Below are 22,275 nucleotides of genomic sequence, written 5' to 3' on the forward strand. Positions count from 1 at the left end.
GAGGTAAGACGCATGTAGACCATGATGTTTAAGTATCATAATATTATCATATGATATCATATGAATTTAATAATGCCCCTTCCCTTTGTTACTATTCCTTTACTACAAAGTGTTATCCTACTATAGTTCAATAATGGCCAATTGGTCTACTTAAGCTTACAGACGCATTGCATATTATTTTCACTTTCAATTTGAAATGAATGATTACATTATTGTTTGATACCATCACTGCAATCGAAGTAAGAACAAGTTGTAACCAAAAAAAAAAAAAAAAAAAAAAAAGATGTCCTCCCCCTCCTCCCCCTCCCCCCACTCAGCTGGTCAACCATACATTATGCTTGTTCCAAATTGTTACATTGTAGATACACCCTTTAGGGATAAGAATGGGTTCAGAATATTGTGATCCCCTATTAGGAAGAGACGCCATCAAAATTACGCCCTTTTACAGGTGTTTGGAAGGGAATATATACTTACCCCTAATACTAATAGTAGTAATAGTACTAATACGTACTAAAAAAAAAAAAAAAAACAAGTTCCGAGGTGAAGAGCGTCCACAATTTCAGCCCTTGCACGGAATGGAATGTCCCAGATACTTTTCCATGCTGAATATATCAAAGAAGATGTACTTCCATGCGAAAAAACAAAAAATAGCCAGTCCGGTGTGTTTTTCACCTAAACATGCACAGTAAGCACATTCGGGAGAATTGGGGCAGACACCAAGAAGTCGTACTACCCATATTCTAAAATTTCCGGGTTTTTTAAAAACTAACCCTGTTCGGGACCATACTTCAGAATTGTTGGGGAAAGATGTGAGAACCATCCTAATTATTTTTTTCAACAATTTCTATGGATTTTTCCAATGGAATTGAGACCCTAAACTGCAACCCTTTTTCCGAAAAATCGGAACGTTCGCTTGGTACAGAATGACAAATTCCCCTCATCATATTATACGAACTGAATTAAAAGCGAAATATCTGGGTTCCCAGTCATGTAGAAATATTAATGGAGGACATCAGTAAAGTTAAGATAAATTTGCACTATAGCCGTGATCAAAATAGATGAATTTCAAAACTTCGTATCGCTGGATAGGAAGGAGTCAACAATACATGACTTTACAATATAACCACGGTACAATGCACAGAGAGTTCCAGAGTTAACTTGTTACTGTTCATGGTTACGTGTACCATAATTTTCAGTGCCTTCAGAAGAAGACAAGTTTGTTTGTTTGTTTGTTTGCATTTATTCTGTTTCTCTCGACAAAACGCGTACATCCTGTTTCTCCTGTTCTGTTTCGTCCTGTTTTCATGTGCTAAGTATTTTTGATTAGATATTCCCATGGAATCTTTTGAGTGGTTCACAATGAACAAGCATGCTTTTAGTGGACCTCTCACTTCTTTATATTTATTTTTTCTTTAAAGATAACCTTTTTTTGCCGGTACATATAATATATATCTTTATTTGTTAAGTATCATCTATCTTTCCCATGGTCTAATGTTTGCCTATGATATTATTCTTGATCCATTCTGTGTTATTTTCTTTTCTCATGCACATTGCAGTATAATTGTAAAGTATTTATGGTTGCATAAATCATTAAAGGCAGTAGACCTACATTTTGATCTTCAGAGAGATCGTCAGCATAGGAATGGTATGACTGGACTGACGACCTTATTGTGAATTGCACCCGCTTTGCCTCTCGCAAATGGTAGATTTTTTTTTTTCAATAGTACGTCGTGATAGTCAAGAAAAGTCAAGTCAAGATATCCTTCATTATATGTCAGAAAACTGAAAAAAGAGAGCTATAGATTTTGACTGAGACGACGAGTGCGCTGGACGTTCTCCTCTCCCTTGCGTCGCGTTGAAAAGTAGCTTTAGATTACGCTGGGACGCAACGTATAAAAAATAAAAATCGCACGCTCATAATTTCGGTGCATGAAGACCGTAGTTCTGTACGTTGCAAACTGTGCGGACGTAAAAATAGCCCAGTACGCGTAGTAAAAAACTCAGGCGACGCAAGCTAAAAATAGATCGACTGGACACGCGCTTCTGCGCATGCCCCTGAACGTCCGCGCGTCAAAATCTAAAGCTCACTATGTCTGGAATTCTATTCACGTTTTCTTGGTACTCTTTATGATATCATAAAAATATAGCCTTCCCGTCCAGCAATTACGGCACATAAATTTGATTGGAAACAAACAAAATGTAGTAATTACTTTTGAATCATTTGAACGATTTCCCCCAAACTTCATGTTGTGGCTAATGCACTCACTGAATTTACATTATTTTGTTTAAGGTTAATATTCCTTGAACATCACAAATTCCCACTGCGTCAGAACATAGTCTAAATCTTGTCTCATACATAGATAAAAACCTAATGTCTAATTCATTCGCAAATTGAAACAAAGCAGATTACAGTACCGTACGAGGGAACTTGCTTTGTTTCATGTTTCAACAAATTTCTAAAATATGAAATATGGAGAGGAGGTAAACGCAAAAGCATATTTTCTGTCTTTTCAGCAAACCTCAATATTGTCATATTTCCTGCCGAAATCCTCATATTCGACAATTTCTCAGCTTTATGGTTTCAAATGTTATCAGGGTTTCATTGTGACTTACGAATCAAGTTTACTCTTGTCGACTATACATTATAGTATCTCTTCCTTCCTGGTTTCGTCCACATTATTTAGGTCATAGTAAGCTGAAACAAGGGTTCGTGTCATGAAAGTCTTATGAGAGGCTTTTGGCTCATAAGACACACCTGTGAGAGACTTAATGCGGATTTGAAAGTGTCTCATAGCTACGTATAAGCCATTCTTTGGCCATTCTGAGATTTATGTTAAGACTTACTAGTGGTGACGTCAAGAAAAGGGCCATGGCCGCATACAATTTAGCCTTTTGTCAAGGCCCTCTCGCTGTAATGGGCGAGCGAAGCGAGCCCAGCCGAGCGCGCCAGCGCGCAACCCCACTCAGCTGGGCTCTTTTCACCATACAGCGAGAGGGCCTTGACAAAAGGCTACATACAATTCCGCTTAAGGCCCCGATAGCGAACCAAACCATACCATATAACACGCCAAATTTGGAGCATTCGAGTGCTCTGTGGAGACAGACGGGTCACACGTTTTGCAGCAACCGCATGCAGGGGTCCATAACAATGAGATACTTTTCGTTCGTAAGACACACTTCAGGGAAACTTCAAGAAATGGATTTTACTTCTCTGCATAGCTACATAATAATGAGCGACTGTGAATTTTATGAAACAGACTCTTGCATGGTCCTGCCCCTGGCTGCTAACAGCTTCAGAAGAGCCCTTGTATTAGCATCCTATCAGCTATAGTGCAATGTGCTAGTTCAGTGGTTCTGTGATGTCTAATTTATCATCTATTCGCTACTGTTGTTTTTTTATACCCTCCTATCTTTAAGAGTACCGATGCTCAACTCCTTCTTGGCCAGCCTATGGAAGAGTAGTAGATCCCGAAGGGGGAACGGGTTGGGATTCGGACGGTTATCCGATGACGAAAACGATGCTTTTTGAATGTCGAGATGGATACCAAGTGAACGGTGCCAACAACACGACGTGTGTTCTCGGCGAATGGTCTCATCCGACGCCGCGATGTGAACGTGAGGATGTTTCCATGCTACGTTTTGTGTGTGTGTGTGTGTGTGTTGTTGTTGTGTTTTTTTTTTTTTTTTTCGGGCACGGGCATGTAAAAACTGTGCCTCTTTGTGCTTCTTTAATACATGTACTATGGACAACGGCGTAAATCCGTACTGGGGGAGTGGGGGATGATCGGCGATAGTCACCATCACAACGATTACAAGCCCATAACCGGACCGGTGCAGCCCTTGGGTGGGGGGGGGGGGGGGGGGGGCGGGGAGAGAAGCTTGGTTTCCCCCCCCCCCCCCCCCCACACACACACACACACACTTTACAGGGATCGAATGTCCCACTCTTTTGCGTGCAAAGTGGGAGGGAAGTGGCAGCAAAAATATGGAGACTTATTCTTGTTTTTGTTTGTTTGTTGTTGTTTTGTTGTTGTTGTTGTTTGTTTTTTTTTGCTTGTCAGCCGACTTTCGGCGGAAAGAAGTATGAAGACGTTTTTGTTGGGTTTTTTTTTTTCTTGTCTTTTGATGTTCTTTCTTCTTGACTGACAGGCGATTTTGACACCCCCCCCCCCCCTTCAAAAACGTAGCGCAGCCCTGAATAATGCCCAATTAAATTCAGTAAAATGGTAATATGGATATCCATTTCTTTGTGTGTAATAATAACGTAGTAGATATTTTCCTGTAGCTATTAACTATATTCTTCAATTTTCTTTATTTAAGTCAATAAAGCAATCATCCCAGGGGCATCGTTCCGTTTCAATGATGGTGGGTGGGGGAGGGACTTGGAGTTGGAATATCTGTGCGAGGGAGCGGAGCGACCTAGCGGGGGCCCCCTCCCACACGAGGAAGATTTTGCATTTTCAGACCTGAAATTCAGCGATCTGGTGCACACTTTTGGTGAAATTTGGGATTTTTTTTCCTATCAAAAAACAAGTAAGAAAAAGAAATATCCATAGATAATTGAATTACTACATCGTTGTATTTCAGCTCTTGCTCCGCCTGTGCGACATCACTGTGAAGGCCTATTAAATCGTGGGGCCTATCACCGGCGTAGCCAGGATTTGATCTTGTATAGGGGGAGCGGTTATAAAATGGTATCATCTAAATAAACTTCTTGTATTAATTCTAACACTGAATATCATGAATGCGACCGAGCCCGAGCGAGCGGAGCGAGCGAGGGAGGTGTGTGTGTGTGGGGGGGGGGGGTAGAGGGGGAGGGTGTGGGAGGTGGTGTTCCCCCTCCCATGGTGAGACTGTTGCACATGGTGCAATTTTTTATTAATTCTTCCACTGAATGTCATGAACGCGACCGAGCCCGTGCAAGCGGAGCGAGCGAGGGGGAGGGGGTGGTAGGGGGGCGTCCCCACTCCCCACGGTGAGAACTTTTTGCATTTTGATGTTGTACATGGTGCAATTTGATGCATGATTTTGCGCGTTTTGTCGACTTGGAACAGTCCCACTTGTTTCAGGTAGCAACATATTTCGATGTCGATTGTTATTAAACAATTTGGCTATAAAATGGTATTATTTAGATAAACTTCTTGTATTAATTCTTACACTGAATATCACGAACGCGACCGAACGCGAGTGGGGGGGGGGGGGGGAGGTGAGGGGGACGGTGTGTTCCCCCTCCCACGGTGAGAAAGTTTTGCATTTTCATGTTGTACATGGTGTAATTTGATGCATGTTTTTGCGCGTTTTGTCGACTTGAAACAGTCCCACTTGCTTAAGGTAGCAATATATTTTAATGTCTATTATTTTAAAACAATTTGGCTATAAAATGGTATCATTTGAAATAACTTCTTGTATCAATTCTTACACTTAATATCATGAACGCGACCGAACCCGAGCGAGCGGAGCGAGCAAGGGAGGGAGGGGGATGGGAGGGGGAGGGGGAGGGTGTGGGAGGGGGATGTTCCCCCTCCCATGGTGAGAACTTTTTGCATTTTGAAACAGTCCCACTTGTGTATGGTAGTAGAATATTTTGATGTCGATTATTATTGAACAATTCGCCTTAAATGGTATCATTTAAATAAAATTCTTGTATTAATTCTTCCACTGATAAGCATGAATATTGGTGTTCTGCATAAGCTACGTACTATGTTACCATTAAATGCCCTGCATGCACTGTACAACACCACTATATTACCTTACTATAACTACTGTAACCTCATATGGGGTCGTGCATCTGTCTACCTTTTAAAGAGACTAGTGGTGTTACAGAAACAGATTATTCGTCTTTGCGCTGGCTCACATTATCGTGCGCATACACATGATCTATTTCGACGCCTCGGCGTCTTATCTCTGTCTGATTTGGTTTTGTACAAGATTGGAATTTTTATGTTTAAGTGTATTCACAATATACTTCCATCTGTTTTTATAGATTATTTCAAACGTTGTAATGAAATTCACTCAAAAAACACACGGCATCATTTCATTATTTATCCATTCTGTTTCCGAACAACTCGTGCCCAAAAACAGTCAATAAGGTTTCATGGATCTAATATTTGGAACTCCAGAATTCCGGAAAATCTTAAAAAGCTGCCTCTGAACAATTTCAAGAAAAAAATTTCGATATGCTCTTGCTTTCTCCTCATTTTAGTCAAAATAGGAAATCATTGGGGATCATAATGATATGTTTGCCCCTCCCCTATTCCCCCGTCCGCGCTCCCCGTCCTCCAGGATCGACGCCCCTGCATACGAGGGTGCTTTTGCATTTGTGGAATTCAGATGAAAATATCTTGTAAACACATTTATGATGTAAACTGGGAAAATTTCAATCCCAGAAGTGTATACTTTTTTTTTTTTGGGGGGGGGGGGGTAACCCTCCGGTAATTGAAAGTATCTAGATATCTCCTCCCACCCACGGAACATTTGCATTTTTTAAACTGAAGTAACAGACCTGGTGCACACACTTTATAAGAAACATTTTAAAATCTGTCAATCTAAAGTGTATTAAGTAGAAAGGACTGAAAGGGGAGGGTGTGGAATGGGTTAGGCCTATCCCCCTCTTTCCCGAGGGAGATTTTGTATTTTCAGAATTGAAATTCAGCCATCTTCGGGTGAAATATTTAGACAGTTTTCTATCTTAAAAGAAAAAACATTTCCACATCTCGGGAGTTACGAGGAGGAGCAAAATGATATGTTTGTCCCCAATACTTTTATGGGGGAACCATCCCCCTCCCCCTCCGTCGACGCCTCTGCATATGAGGGAGCTTCTGTAAGTGAAAGATCTGCTGCACACTCTTTGATAAAATATATAGGAAATACGTCAATCTCAAAAGTAAAGTCTATCGAAAGGGACCCAGTAGCGGAGCTTTTGCATATTTCCGATTGCAATTCAACGATCCGGTGCATAGTTCTGGCGGTAGTTGGACAATTTTCCATAAAGAAAGTTTGAGATTTGTCCTCGTCTCGGGAATTGCTTGGGGACAAATGATTTGTCTGCCCCCAACATTTCCGTAGGTAAGGTAGGTACCGTAGGTTCCCCCGAGATAGATTCGACGCCCCTGATCATCCCTGGGTATGCCCATAGGTGTATCAAGAGTCATCATCGTTTCAGGAATGATTCAGGAAATGGAGGGGGGGGGGTTCAATTATGGCAGTATAGTTTTTGTTATTGTTTGTTTGGTTTCGTACATAATTTACAGATGGTCCCGAGTTGCTCGCGTCATAGCATGTTTACATGTAAGCCAGGGCTGCACACTGGCGCCGGTCCGACGGTCAAAGACCGGTAAAAGTCACTGTCGGACCGGTAACTTTTCAGGAAATCCACAAGTTACCGGTCCGACGTGACCAGTAAAAAAAAAAACAAAACAAAACAAAACAAAAAAAAAATAAACAAACATTGGTGGGGTCAGTAGAAAGAAAAAGAGCAGCCCCGATCAGGGAGAAACAGAATGCAAGATATCGCACTGTTCAACAAGTTTTACGCAAGTTTTCGTTTATGTCTACCGGTGCAATTTGTACAGTAAACGGGATTAGTTTTGAGCACTAGCAGTCGACCAGTTATCGGAGTCGCGCTAGCTTGCGCATTTGGCGCTGCTCACGCACTGCATGCAATGCAATACGTGCAAAGCATGTATACAGTGTAACTGCTTTTCGATTGCTTGCGATCGGCGGTCATGCCAGACAAGAAGCATTGATAGAAGCGCACGCATTTCTGGGTCATTTTACTCATGATTTTTAACGCAAGATCGATCCGATCCCGGCTTCGCTGCAGCGTGGCAGTTATGTTAGAACTAATATATTAGTGTCGATTTTTAGAAAAAGTAAAAACACATTCGATATTCAGCGATACAGTAAATGGATCTGATTGCGTTTATTTTCATTTTACACAGTCATTTCACAAATGAATATTTTCATTCGCTCAGAATGGTCTCATAATGAAGATAGGCGCAAAAAAAGGATCACGAAATCGGCCCTTCCGTGAACTTTTTAAGAACGCATGCACAAAATGTGAAGAGATAATACTAGGGAGAAAAAAAAAATCATGAAATCATGGCAGTCCCGCTTACATATTTGAGGTAGAAATCGTCCCAAAAAGGATCATGAATACGACCGGCCGCGTCGTATCTTTCAAAAGCTTATGATGTACGAAATGCGAAGAGATTATAGAGGAGAAAAAAAAAAATAAAGGAAACAGTTTGGTGAGTGCATCATAAAAGATTACAGCCGAATAACAATTCATGAAATCAACGCAATCCCGTTGAAATTTGAGGAAATAATAGGCGCAAAAAGGATCTTGAATTCAGTCCTGCATGCCGTGTTGTTCATCAAAAACGCATGCACAAATGCGACGAGATTGTCGGGAGAAGAATAAAAAACACATTTTTACCCTTCTGGTGCGTGCATTACAAAAGATTACATCCGAAGTAATTCATGAAATCGCCACAATCCCGCTGATATTTGCAGGTAGAAATAGGCGCAAAAAGGATCGTGAATGTGAACGCATGTACGAAATGGGAAAAGATTAGCGGGAGAAAAATAAAGGACACATTTTCACCCCTTTTGGCGACTGCATCATATAGATTACAGCCGAATAGTAGTTCATGAAAATTTGGCAATCCCGTTGGAATTTGAGTAAACAATAATAGGCGCAAAAAGAATATCGAATTCGGCCCTTCATGCAATGTATAATTTTGAAAATGCATGTACAAATGCGAAGAAATTATCGGGAGAAAAATAAAGAACGTATTTTCAACCCTTCTGGTGAATGTATCACAAAAGATAACAGCCGAAATAATTAATGACATATCGCAATCCCGCTGATATTTAATGTAGAAATAGGCGCTAAAAGGATCGTGAATTCGGCCGTGACGTATAGGCATGTACGCAATGCGAAGTGATTATTGGGTGAAAAATACAGGACACATTTTCAACCCCTTTTGGCCCGTGCATCATAAAGATTAGAGCCGAATAATAATTCATAAAATCATCGCGATCCCGTTGAAGTTTGAGGAAACGATAGGCGCAAAAGAATCATGATTTTTGGCCGTGTCGTGTATCTATTAAGAACGCATTTACGAAATGCGAAGAGTTTATCGGGGAAAAATAAAGGACACATTTTCAACCCATTTTGGCGCGTGTATCATAAAAGATTGCATCCGAAGTTATACATGTAATCATCGCAATCCCGCTGATATTTGAGGTAGAAATAGGCGCAAAAAGGATCGTGAATTCGGCCGTGTCGTATACCTTTCAAGAACGCATGTACGGAAGGCGAAGAGATTATGGGGAGAAAAATAAAGAACGCATTTTCAACCATTCTATTAGTTGGTGCGCGCATCACAAAAGATTACATCTGAAGTAATTCATGAAATTGCCACAATTCGGTTGATATTCAATGTAGAAATAGGCGATAAAAGGATCGTGAATTCGGCCGTGTCGTATACGCAAGTACGAAATGCGAAGAGATTATTGGGAAAAAAAAAAGGACACATTTTCAACCCCTTTTGGCCCGTGCGTCATACAGATTACAGCCGAATAATAATTCATGAAATCATCGCAATCCCGTTGAAGTTTGAGGAAACAATAGGCGCAAAAAGAATCATGATTTTTGGCCGTGTCGTATATCTTTTAAGAACGCATTTACGAAATGCGAAGGGTTTATCCGGGAAAAATAAAGGACACATTTTCAACCCATTTTGGCGCGTTATCATAAAAGATTACAGCCGAAGTTATTCATAAAATCATCGCAATCCCGCTGATATTTGAGGTAGAAATAGGCGCAAAAAGGATCGTGAATTCCGCCGTGTCGTATACCTTTCAAGAACGCATGTACGGAATGCGAAGAGATTATGGGGAGAAAAATAAAGATCGCATTTTCAACCATTCTAGCCGGTGCGTGCATCACAAAAAGTTACATCCGAAGTAATTCATGAAATCGCCACAATTCCGCTGATATTTGAGGTAGAAATAGGCGCAAAAAGTATCATGAATTCGGCTGTGTGGAACATCTTTAAGAACGCACTTACGAAATTCGAAGAGTTTATCGGGAAAAAGTAAAGGACACATTTTCAACCCATTTTGGCGCGTGCATCATAAAAGATTACAGCCGAAGTAATTTATGAAATCGTCACAATCCCGCTGATTATTTGAGGTAGAAATAGGCGCAAAAAGTATCATGAATTCGGCCATAAAAATGGTGCATCAAAGAACGCACTTACGAAATTCGAAGAGTTTATCGGGAAAAAATAAAGACACATTTTCAACCTCTTTTGGCGCTTGCATCAGAAAATATTACAGCCGAAGTAATTTATGAAATCGTCACAATCCCGCTAATATTTGAGGTGGAAATAGGCACAAAAAGTATCATGAATTCGGCCATGTGGTGCATCTTTTTAAGAACGCACTTACGAAATTCGAAGAGTTTATCGGGAAAAAATAAAGGACACATCTTCAACCCATTTCGGCCCGTTATCATAAAAGATTACAGCCGAAGTAATCTATGAAATCGTCACAATCCCGCTGATTATTTGAGGTAGAAATAGGCGCAAAAAGTATCATGAATTCGGCCATGTGGTGCATCTTTTTAAGAACGCACTTACGAAATTCGAAGAGTTTATCGGGAAAAAATAAAGACACATTTTCAAGCTCTTTTGGCGCTTGCATCAGAAAATATTACAGCCGAAGTAATTTATGAAATCGTCACAATCCCGCTAATATTTGAGGTGGAAATAGGCACAAAAAGTATCATGAATTCGGCCATGTGGTGCATCTTTTTAAGAACGCACTTACGAAATTCGAAGAGTTTATCGGGAAAAAATAAAGGACACATCTTCAACCCATTTCGGCCCGTTATCATAGAAGATAACAGACGAAGTAATTTATGAAATCGTCACAATCCCTCTGATTATTTGAGGTAGAAATAGGCGCAAAAAGTATAATGAATTCGGCCATGTGGTGCATCTTTTTAAGAACGCACTTACGAAATTCGAAGAGTTTATCGGGAAAAAATGAAGGACACATTTTCAACCTCTTTTGGCGCTTGCATCAGAAAATATTACAGCCGAAGTAATTTATGAAATCGTCACAATCCCGCTAATATTTGAGGTGGAAATAGGCGCAAAAAGTATCATGAATTCGGCCATGTGGTGCATCTTTTTAAGAACGCACTTACGAAATTCGAAGAGTTTATCGGGAAAAAATGAAGGACACATTTTCAACCCATTTTGGCGCGTTATCATAAAATATTACAGCCGAAGTAATTTATGAAATCGTCACAATCCCGCTAATATTTGAGGTGGAAATGGGCGCAAAAAGGATTGCAAATTCGGTCCTGCATGTCGTGTGCCTTTCAAGAACGCATGCACAAATGCGAATAGATTATCGGGCGAAAAATAAAGAACTCCTTGGAGCGCGTACATCAGAAAATTTCACAGCTAAAATAATTCATTAAATCGTCGCAATCCAACTGACCACCAAGAGCAGGTTACGCAGCAAGTTCGTGCGCCGATGTTTAGAAAAAGTCACAAACGCATTTGATACAATCTAATTTTGTTCATTATCATTTTACACTGTAATTCACAAACAAACATTCTAGTTTTTCCTATCTTTTTTTTTATTTCTTGTGCAATAGATAATGCAAGTAAAAAAAAAAAAAATATTAATCTGTAAAATGTACATGGGGGGGGGGGTACGTCCATAAAAAACGAGAAAATAAGTTTATTTTTTAGGTTGTCGTTGTTGACCGGTAAATTTTCTGTTCAGACCGGTAAAAAATGTTAAAACGGGGCATTTACCGGTCCGACAGAGACAGGTTGGACCGGCAGAAAAAATGGGTTAGTGTGCAGCCCTGTGTAAGCCTATGCTATTTGACGTTGTCAACGTCTGGACCATAATCGTCGGTTGAGAATGATAAGGGCGTTAAGTTGCCACTAAACCCATAGTGTTCAAGACAACTTAAAGCCCTTCTCATTCACAACAAACGACCTTATGTCGATATTACTTTTTTCGCGAGCAAGAGAAGCGAGCGAGCGCTTGAGAAAATTATGTGTACATTATCCTACAAGATAGAATACTGTTCAGCTCTGTTACCTGTCTGAAGGCGGGCGTACGAACGTCATGCAATATGCCAAAATTGATACAATAACATTTCTGCTTCCTCCATTTTTTTTCTCAAATTTCAGGGGGGGGGATGATTGTACAGGCCATACCCCCCTCCTCCATTTCAGGGGGGGGGGATATATCCCCCCATCCCCCCGGGATTTACGCCCATGACTATGGAGTTAAACCATGGGCGTGACTTTGACCATTTTCAGACGTACCAAGAGTGCGTAATTTGAAACGCGATTGTAATGAAGCATCACAAGGAACATGTTTCAATTTATACATTTTTTGCAGTGTGAATGCAATAGAAATTTGCGGAGGGTGATTTGAATCGTACTTCCAATTGTGATTAAAATGACGGTTCAGAGATGTTTTCGAATCGTGATTCGCCAGGATAATATAACGGAACAAAACAGTCGTGTGGACAGATTGACCTCAAAATCATGTTTTAGGAGCAAAAGGAGCTCATAAAGGTGAACTTTCAACCACTTCCGTAGAAAAACCACGGTCCTCAAAAGCGTGCGATCTTTCACTGGGTCTATTTCAACTTCGTCTAATAGCCGTTTCGTCTACAACCAGTTTGTTTTATGACCATTAGTTCAATCGTCACTTGGCCTGATTACCAGTTCGCCTACTTTCAGATAAGCTGAACCCATTTCGTCTTATACCCACGGTATTTTTGTTTCCATTCTACGTTCAATTATTTTTTTTTAAATGACTGTTCAATTATTGAGTTTCTGCTTTGAACGGTCTTGTATCATCTCATTGCTTGAGTCATTGAGTTTCTCGTTACGTGGCGTCGAAGTATTTTAAGATTGCATACACAATGTATAGATATCTACGTTGTATTATGCATCGTATCTGTCCATGGTGGTTTTTTTGTTTGTTTGTTTGTTTGTTGTTGTTGGGTTTTTTTGTGTGTGTATGCTTTATTTTGTTTGTGTGTTGTTGTTCTTGAGTGATCCACGTCGTACTAGCTCCACTTTTCAGTAAAGCACTCTTTTCCACCTCCACATTAACCGGTGTTTTTTGTTGTTTTTGCTGTTGTTTTTTGATGTTGTTGTAGTTGTTGTTACAATTACAGAGTGTGGATTGTTTTTTCGTTACATAATCATCCATGTATATATATATATATATATATATATATATATATATATATATATATATATATATATATATTATTACACTTTTTGGCCGGTCCATCTTTCAAACTGTTGATCCCTTATATTGGACCCGTTAGTACATTTCCACATTTTGCGACTTTCCATTTTGATCTACATATTGTTCTTTTCTTTTTATTTTGCTTCCTCGTTGTCAGGGGTAAAGTGCAGAGAGCTGTCGACGCCGACGAATGGCAACATGCACTCTGAAGGCGTGGACGTAGGTGACCTGGCGCTATTCGACTGCGACTATGGTTACGAGAAAAGAGGACCTGAGCTGCTCACCTGTGGATCGGACGGACAGTGGTCACACGAGCCGCCCACATGCCATGGTAAAGCGTGATAGAAAATGACATACAGCTTTACATTAGTTTGACCATTCGTTTCACCTCCTGTCAGACTGGAGAGTTTCCATACTGATAGATACGACGTTCTACCTTGTTTTGATGCATCATGTAATTTGAACGCCAAATGTCATAATTATTGTGGGCATTTCGTACAATTTCCGTATGCTCATGTTAAGACTAATGTCTGTGGTGTGTGCACATGGTATCATTAAGCGGGGCTTCTTATTGAAGAGTGTTTATCACTCACGGTCATCACCTCGCCGATAGAGTGGTGTGAATTCCTGTGGGGATATCAGGGCAATTCCCCCCCCCCCCCTCCCCGCTAAATACTGGTTAGTGATAAGGTTAGATTAAAGATTAGGGTTAAGGAATAGGTTCAGGATTATGATTAGGGTTAGGGGAGGGAGAAAGAGAGAAAAGAGAGGGAGAGATAGAGAGGGGAGTGATAAGTACATTGTATATGTGCGTTATTATTAACTTTTGTGGTGATATGTATCTGTCTTTGGTTTATATATATAAACACGTACATTAAGATATTTGTAGTATCTCTTTTATGACACTGTGGCACGATTCTGGATGCCTTCTTTTGTCTTCAGTTTATATTCCAGGTGACAACCTAGGTATGTTCCATTATTAATGTTTATTGACGTAGTACTGAATGGTGAATACATGAATATTATTGCCATTTACAATGGTTCCTCGTTGATTAACAACACACTCTTGGCTGCTTTGGAAACGTAGAGATCCCGCCTCCCCCCAGTCCTTGCGACGACATAGAGTGTGAGGTGTGGCAGAAGTGCGTTGTGGACCGCGCGGGAGGTGCGAGCTGCGGATGCATCAGCCCATTCGATTGTCCGGAACCCGAAAGCGGAGAGCCCCAGGTCTGCGGCACGAACGCGGAGTTCTATCCAAGTCTATGTCGACTGAAGGCAGTAGCGTGCCTCTCCCGGACTGGGGTAGATGTGGCCTCAAGCCCGGATGTTTGTCACTCGGGCAAGTTCTTCTCATCCTTTCTGTCCCTCCTTTTTTTTGCAAGTAATCTTTATTTGATATCTATAGTTTTACCTGACAAAACATTCGTCTTGAAGAATGCAATACAATCCATTATTAATGACACCGAAGACATACTCAGTGGGATGGCTCGAAGATCAAAAAAGACATCTAAGTTCATACACAAACTTACACGTACACACACAGAAATGCCCTCTTTACCTACCCCTCCCCCAATGCAGTTGTCGGGTTTGATTGCTCACATCCAAATCCTACACTTTATAAATTATATCTAATAACAAAGAGCAGACCTCCGCCAGGCAGCCGTGATTAAAGTATCGCTGCCATTTCGTACGCAGTATAGGCCTATATTCAACACACATCAGTATCGGGACATCTATACACAATACGTTTGGTGAACATCTGATTATCAATTCTTGCTTATTGATTTGATTTGATTTGATTTGATTTGTTTTGATTTGATTTGATTTAATATGACATGATTTGATTCATTGGTTCCTGTTTTATTATTGTACATGCATGCACATTAATATTATAAATCTATTCATACGTTGTTGGTGGCATATAGGCATAGGTTGTTTTAAAAGGATTTTTCTACATTGCCTTTACAATGTACAGAAAACCGCAGCAGCAATACAATGAATGAAACAGAAGGCCTACAGCTTAAGCATAGCTTGATTTGCATGAAGCCCTCGTTCACGATAAATTGTAGGGAAAATAGGAGGGAGGGATGACTTGCGTAGAAATAAGATAGAAGAAGGGAAATGGGAAAGGAGAGGTATGTCAGCTTTCACTAAACAAGTGTATTACACAAAGTTAGATCACCTTGATCACTGATCAGCAAAGCATGGCAAGATACCGTTGTACAGGTGAGATAATAATGATAATAATAATGATCATGATAATAATAAAAGTAGTAGTAGTAATAATAACAATAGTACTAACAGGCCATAGTTGGTAATTACGTAATAGACTGAGTGCAGCGATGTGTCCACGAAAGAATTCGATGTATAGCACACTTACATAATTATATGGCAACGAAATCACTGATATCCAGAAAGCAACATTATATTTTCAGCTTTCTTAAAAGAGTACATGGAATTTAGAATTCGAATTTAAGAAGGAAGAGAGTTCCAATTTAATATCGGGTACGGTGTGCCTGATAGATTTCAGCCATCACCGCTTTTAAGGATTATACAAATGAAATTGATCAGATTGTCTTATTACGTCCTTTATACTCTTATGACCTTCATGACCCCGAATCTGTTTTTCCTTCTTACTTCATTTTAAACACTTCCTGCAAGTCAAGTGAAATCCGACCATCCGTTTTTGAGTTATTGGAATATTATGGAGGGGAGAAATGTGGAGCAGGGGGCTTGAAGCTCCTTTCACTTGCCTTCACTGTATTATGAGCATGGCAGACCTACATACAGTTCGATCGTGACACCCGTTCGCCGTAAGGTGGTACAACATAACATTCCGTAACATTGTATTTGTGAGTATGGTACAATTCGTGACACCCATTTGCCGCAAGGTGATAAAATAGGGAGCTTTAGATTTGGGGAGCGGACGTTTGAGACGACGCTAGAGCTGGACGTTCCCCTCTTCCCTGCGTCGTGCTGAAAAGTAGCATTAGATTGCGCTGAGACGCAACCTATGAAATATAAAATGGCGCTCCATAATATGAACGATGCATCGATCAAGTAGCTCTCTACGTCGTGAATTGAGCGGAAGTAAAAATACGGTATTACAGAACGCCTATTGAAAACTCAGGCAACGCGATTCTGCGCATGCTCAGAATAGGCTTCTTTCTCTCTCTCTCTCTCTCTCTCTCTCTCTCTCTCTCTCTCTCTCTTTGAATGTCCCCGTCGCGAAAATAACATTCCGCATGCGTACACATCCGTGCTATGTTCTGATCAGAAGAAAACGCTTGTCGGTCAACAGGTATAACGGAGGCGCCCCTGGATGTTTCCGAGAGTGACTTGGGGAGTGCTGGCTCATCCTTTTCGTCAAACACTGCCTATGGTCCGACTGAGGTTATCAGTACTGAAAGCAGCGAGGTACCTCTTGAATTCTGTAACATAGGAGGCTGTCAGTCCGTAACGGTGCAAGATTCGTGCGAGAACATCACTGCAGGTACTAAAGACATTCTCATATTAAAGTTTATGCATCATTGTTTCATGCAAGACGAACACTAAAAGTATGATTTACAAAAAAGGATGGTCGACATTAAATCAGTTATTACGTAGGCCTACAATGTCATTTGATCAATCTTATTCAGAATTGTCAGTAACTACTAAGAGAAAATGAAAAAAGTCCAAACTATGCTAGAAAGTGTAGTTCGGCGAAGAAAATTGGGTGTACCTCAAGGGTCAATTCTTGGTCCCCTTTTATTTTCGATATATGTCAACAGTCTATACCCGAGTGTACTTCAGAAGGTGTTATAGATATGTACGCTGACGATACGACCCTCACTGTCAGTGCTAATGATGCAACAGTTTTAGAAGAAAAGATAACTGTTGCACTAAATAAAGTAATGGGGTGGATTAAGAAAAATCGGCTCGTCCTTAACACTGACAAAACTTCTGTCATGATTATCGGCTCCCGTGCTAATCTCGGGAAAATTGAAAATTTCAGTATTTCATTAGATGGTAGTCGGATTAAAAGAGTTCAGTTCACTAAATGTTTAGGTGTTTTAATAGATGAAGAACTGAAATGGTCTAAACAAATCGAAAATGTATGCAAACGTACCCAAAAAAGTGTCTGCATGATAAAGAGAGCGAAGGCCTTTTTGCCCCAACAATCTCTAAAATTACTTTGTAATAGTCTAGTGTTACCACAATTTGATTACTGTTCTGTTGTTTGGTCAAACAGATTTCAATACCATACAACTAAGCTAGAAAAAATTCAAAAGAGGGCAGCAAGAATAATTTTGGACAAAACATATGACACACCGTCGGCTGATTTATTCAAAAGTCTTAAATGGATGACACTAGACAAACGTTTTGATTTCAGCCGTGTTATGATGATATATAAATGCGTCCATAACTTAGCACCTTCGTACCTTCAGGTGCACTTAGTTAAGCCTAGTGATGTACATGAACATCATACAAGGCTAATAGACAGTGGAAATCTATGTGTGCCAAGATTTCGCTGTGATTGTCACAAGTGCAGCCCAATCGTATCCTCTGTACTTGAATGGAACAGGCTAGATCATTCAATTAGATCAGCTTCTTCCATATATTCATTTAAGAGATTGTTTAAGCAAAGTTGCTATTTGTAAGTAACACACGAAATTCATTCTGGGCTTTATCATTCCTGTATAATAGCGTTTTTAATTGTTATTTCGGCATTCTGGTGAACTCTTGCTGTGGCATGTACTTTTTATGTTACTTTGCAATATACAGTATGCTGGTATTATGTCATCTTCTGTATATACGTTTTGCTATTTAATGTACATATGTTCATCAATATTATTCAGGGCTCCATGGAAGACCACTATTTATTGATGAATGGACTACCCTGACAAAAGATTAGAAATAAAATAAATAAAATAAATAAATAAAATTCACATTTTCACTTATCTATAGAATAATAAACGAGCACTTCACTTACCTCCTTCAGACAGTAAAGACTGTATAATATTACACTCGACATAATCTTATGTCAGTAAAAATCAAGTCGATGAAATTAATGTGCACTTGTCATGATTTGTGTGTGTGTGTGTGTGTGTGTGTGTGTGTGGAATTTTCCGCGTATTTTCTTTATATTGTTGCCTAAAGTTACGTCATGAAGTGTAGTAATCTCCTTATCCAGCGATGATGGTATACCGAAACTTTGAAAATATGTAACTTTTGACTCGATTGTCCGATTTTCCACAAACTTTCACTGATTTGTTCTACACATATTACTATTAATGCTCCTTTCAATTGATGCTCCTTTGTATTGGGCTTTCGATTTCCTGTTAACTGTATAAATTAATGTAGTATTTAAGTCTATGAAATATGTAATGACTGCATGTGATAACGAGTACTATGCATAGAGTTTTTTTTTTTTTTCTCAAGTCTTCATTATGTAGAGTCAAGTGCAAGATGAGCCATGTCATACAGAGGAGCAAGTTATGATGATTTACCGGCTTGTAAAAGAAGGCAAAAACGAGGACAAAAGCAGACACTTCAGTTTGCAAATTACACAGCTCGTTTCTACGAGAGTTTTCAATGTCAAATGCGATAGCCGTGACGTGTTACCCATAATCATAATCATAGTGACAGCGATAGGCTAACCGACCGTAGCAATGCACAGGTGCACAAGGTTGTTGTTGTTGTTGTGTGTGTGTGTGTGTGTGTGTGTGTGTGTGTGTGTGTGTGGTTTGTTTATGGGTTTGTTTGTTTGTTTGTTTGTTTTGGGGGGGATATGGGAGCCATTGTCTTGAAGCAGAAGGTACATGTATTAATCCAGCGGATATAGAAAAAAAAATCAAATACTTATTGGTAAAAGAACCATACTTGGTAAACATGTACATGATGCCAATAAAAGTCATTTCTGATATTTTTTGAGGGTATAAAACCATGGCAACCTACTTATTGGCCGCCATTTTGAAAAGATATGGCCACCATGCTAGATATAACATATCCTTAAAACGTATGGACAAAGGGTCATGACTCTGGTACCAACTTGTATGTTTTGGGGGTCAAGGATTCCGATAAAATTCAACTGTTAGTGAATATGAATCGTTTCATCCTACGTTTCGGCGGCCATTTTAATGAATATGGCTGCCATACAACAGTTAATGAATATTGCATAACTTCGAACTCAAAAGATATAATCACGATTCAAGTGTAAAAATATAGTTTTGGGGTGAAGGTTTTCAATATAATGATGTTTTAGCAAAGTGAATAGGTTCGTCACATCCTTTGTTTTGGCGGCCATTTAATAAGTATGGCCTCCCTCCAGTTCTATAGCGTACGAGTGTTATGAAAGCAGGATGCCCATTGTGGACTGATTCTGGTGTAAACGTTTGTTTTAGGGGTCAACAATTACTTGTTCACTCATTTTTAGTATTCTAAAGTGGCACATCTGGGCATAGTTAACTTTGTAAGCATTTTGGAAAATATGCTCAACTTCCTTTATAGGATTTTTGTGTGTACAGTGTATGTGAAAAACATGATCTTCACAATTTCATGTCTGAAGTACATATCAATCAAGATTATACATTTTCTAGAAATATAGACTCTCGCTTTCTCCGGTCCCAGGAGCATGGACTGAAAATCATAGTTTCCAACCAATATAGTACATATGTTTTCCTTGGAAACATGACACTATAAGTGTGAGAAAACTTCTAAAACCTTTTGGGTCACTTACATCAAATGTAAACACATTATTATGTATGTCTAAAAAAAAACCCATGATTGACCAGGCTGTTCTGATACTTACAACTAGACTGAATCTTTTACATCAAACGATAAAGTAAATATATATAGGTATTATACAATACATCTTTATAGGTTAATATCTAATTGTCATTTGCAGCTCCACATGAGTCAACTAGCAAAATATAAGCCACAAGAAAATTATGCTAATTTATGAAAAACCTCAAAGAAATACACATTTTTAGGTTCATAATTATTGGAAGATAAAACTGCAGAATAAAATATTCAGTAAATCGATCTTACTTATACCGGCACTAGGAGAAATACTGAAGACGTTCTCTAAAGCGCACCTGCATCTATATATGCATTCACGTTCATCACCGCTCATCAATGGATGATCAGGAACACTAATTGTTTTGGTTTGTCAGAGCTCATTCGATTCCTTCATATGATTCCTTATAATTTTGTGTAACAGTTTTGACAAGGTCATGCTATGAAATAATGAACAAGAACTGAAAACAAACTTTAGAAATCAGTAGGTCTTATAAGACGAAATAATCATGTCTTTGAGGCTGGAAACTATAACAGTACACTAATTGTACTCTTCTGTCTATGCATCCAAATGGGGGGGGGGGTGAGTCTTCTATTCCATCCTCACCATTTATTCTACCTTTGATATTCAACATAATTATCTTTAGTATTCCAGGTATGCAACAATTGTACTTATGTGATGTTCAATACCTACTTGAACAGTGAATGTGATAGAGGTATGGTCAATCAACAACAATCAATGAACAATAAAGAACTAAACGCCGCAACAACAAAGGAGGTTCATTTACCAATAATAGGTGAACGATTCTTGTCAATGGGACAATACATATGGCAAGTGAGGGTGCGTATACAATATATATAATTATATATATATATGTATATATATATATAAACAAGGACGTGTGGCCCCTCAGAAAACGGAAACGAATGATTGTTTGTTTTTTCAAACCCAAAACGAAATTGTCCAATTTGGTTGAGTACTGTTCTTTCTAGACATGTTTTTGTTGATCATTAATTTCTTACTGTATTTTATCAAAGCTCAGCAGCGGAGACTACCCAACTTGAAGGTCAATGATTTTCGACAATAATCCTATTCAAGCATTCCACATTGTGATGTGCGGTCTCAATTCTTTGTTAGTCTCCCAAGGCAGTGGCTTTTGTTCGATGCTGAAATTTGTTGAATTGAGTTAAGAAACTTACGCTCGACCCGTCTTTACAAAAACATCTGTAGAATGAAAACTACTCTACCAAATCGGATGATTTTGGCATGTTTGGTGTCATTCTTCTTCTAGATAAATTCTCTATAACTCTATGTCATTCATTTTGGCATCAAAGTAATGCAAATGTGCAAATATTTGCGAAAACTCGCGTTTCCGTTAATTCTAGTCCACACTGTATATAATGTGTGTGTGTGTGTGTGTGTGTGTGTGTGCATACTCTATGAAGTGCGGCAGTCATATTTATCAAAATGAACATGAAAATGAAATGTGTTAGTTCTATTCATCATCGCTGGGGTGATAATAATGACAGGGCCCTATGGTAGAGCAGTATGGCAACACTGAAGAGGCTACCATGGGTAAATAAGACCTTATTATTATTATTTATAACAAATGCTTGTTTAAAATCATTGACCCCAATTAGTTTCAAAGACCTACGGTATAGTAGGCCTATATATTGCGGTGGCCATGTTTTAAAATGGTAGCCAAAACATAGGATGTGATGGTTATATACACGAAAAGATGTATCCATTTAAATAATTGAACCTCAAAAACATATTTTTGTACCAGAATCATGCAGATGCATCCATTGGTTTTAAAGATATATGAATAGAATATAAAGCGGCAGCCATGGGTTTGTTTGTTTTTTTTTTTAAATGGCCGCTAATAAGTAGGTTGCCATGGTTTTATCCTCTCAAAAATTATTTTATTGGAATCCTTGACCCTCAAAACTTATACTTTGGTACAAGAATCACGACAATCATGCTTATAGTTTCCAAAATACACAGCATTGCTATATCACATGGCGGCCATTTTGAAAAATGGCCGCCACGGCTGCCACAGGCAGAGTCCGAGTGGCTTCCATATCAGAAATGACTTGTATTGGCATCATGTACATGTGTACCAAGTATGGTGCTTTTACCATAATGTGCATGATTCACCCTAAATGTGTTCTATATCCAGATATCCG

At 39.3% G+C, this 22,275-nt stretch overlaps 1 protein-coding gene across 1 annotated transcript in view; it reads left to right on the forward strand.

Moving 5' to 3' along the window:
• The window catches only part of LOC140240460 (complement factor H-like), an 89,335-nt gene that overhangs the window by 58,798 nt on the left and 8,262 nt on the right, over positions 1 to 22,275 (forward strand). Inside the window, exons 22-26 of the mRNA XM_072320230.1 lie at positions 1 to 3; positions 3,418 to 3,615; positions 13,469 to 13,642; positions 14,399 to 14,650; positions 16,613 to 16,804. The exon at positions 1 to 3 is cut by the window's left edge and continues 145 nt beyond it. Coding sequence (XP_072176331.1) covers positions 1 to 3; positions 3,418 to 3,615; positions 13,469 to 13,642; positions 14,399 to 14,650; positions 16,613 to 16,804 — 819 coding nt within the window. The remainder of the gene's footprint in view (positions 4 to 3,417; positions 3,616 to 13,468; positions 13,643 to 14,398; positions 14,651 to 16,612; positions 16,805 to 22,275) is intronic.

This window comes from Diadema setosum, chromosome 17, assembly GCF_964275005.1.
Source record: "Diadema setosum chromosome 17, eeDiaSeto1, whole genome shotgun sequence".
NCBI classification, from domain to species: domain Eukaryota; kingdom Metazoa; phylum Echinodermata; class Echinoidea; order Diadematoida; family Diadematidae; genus Diadema; species Diadema setosum.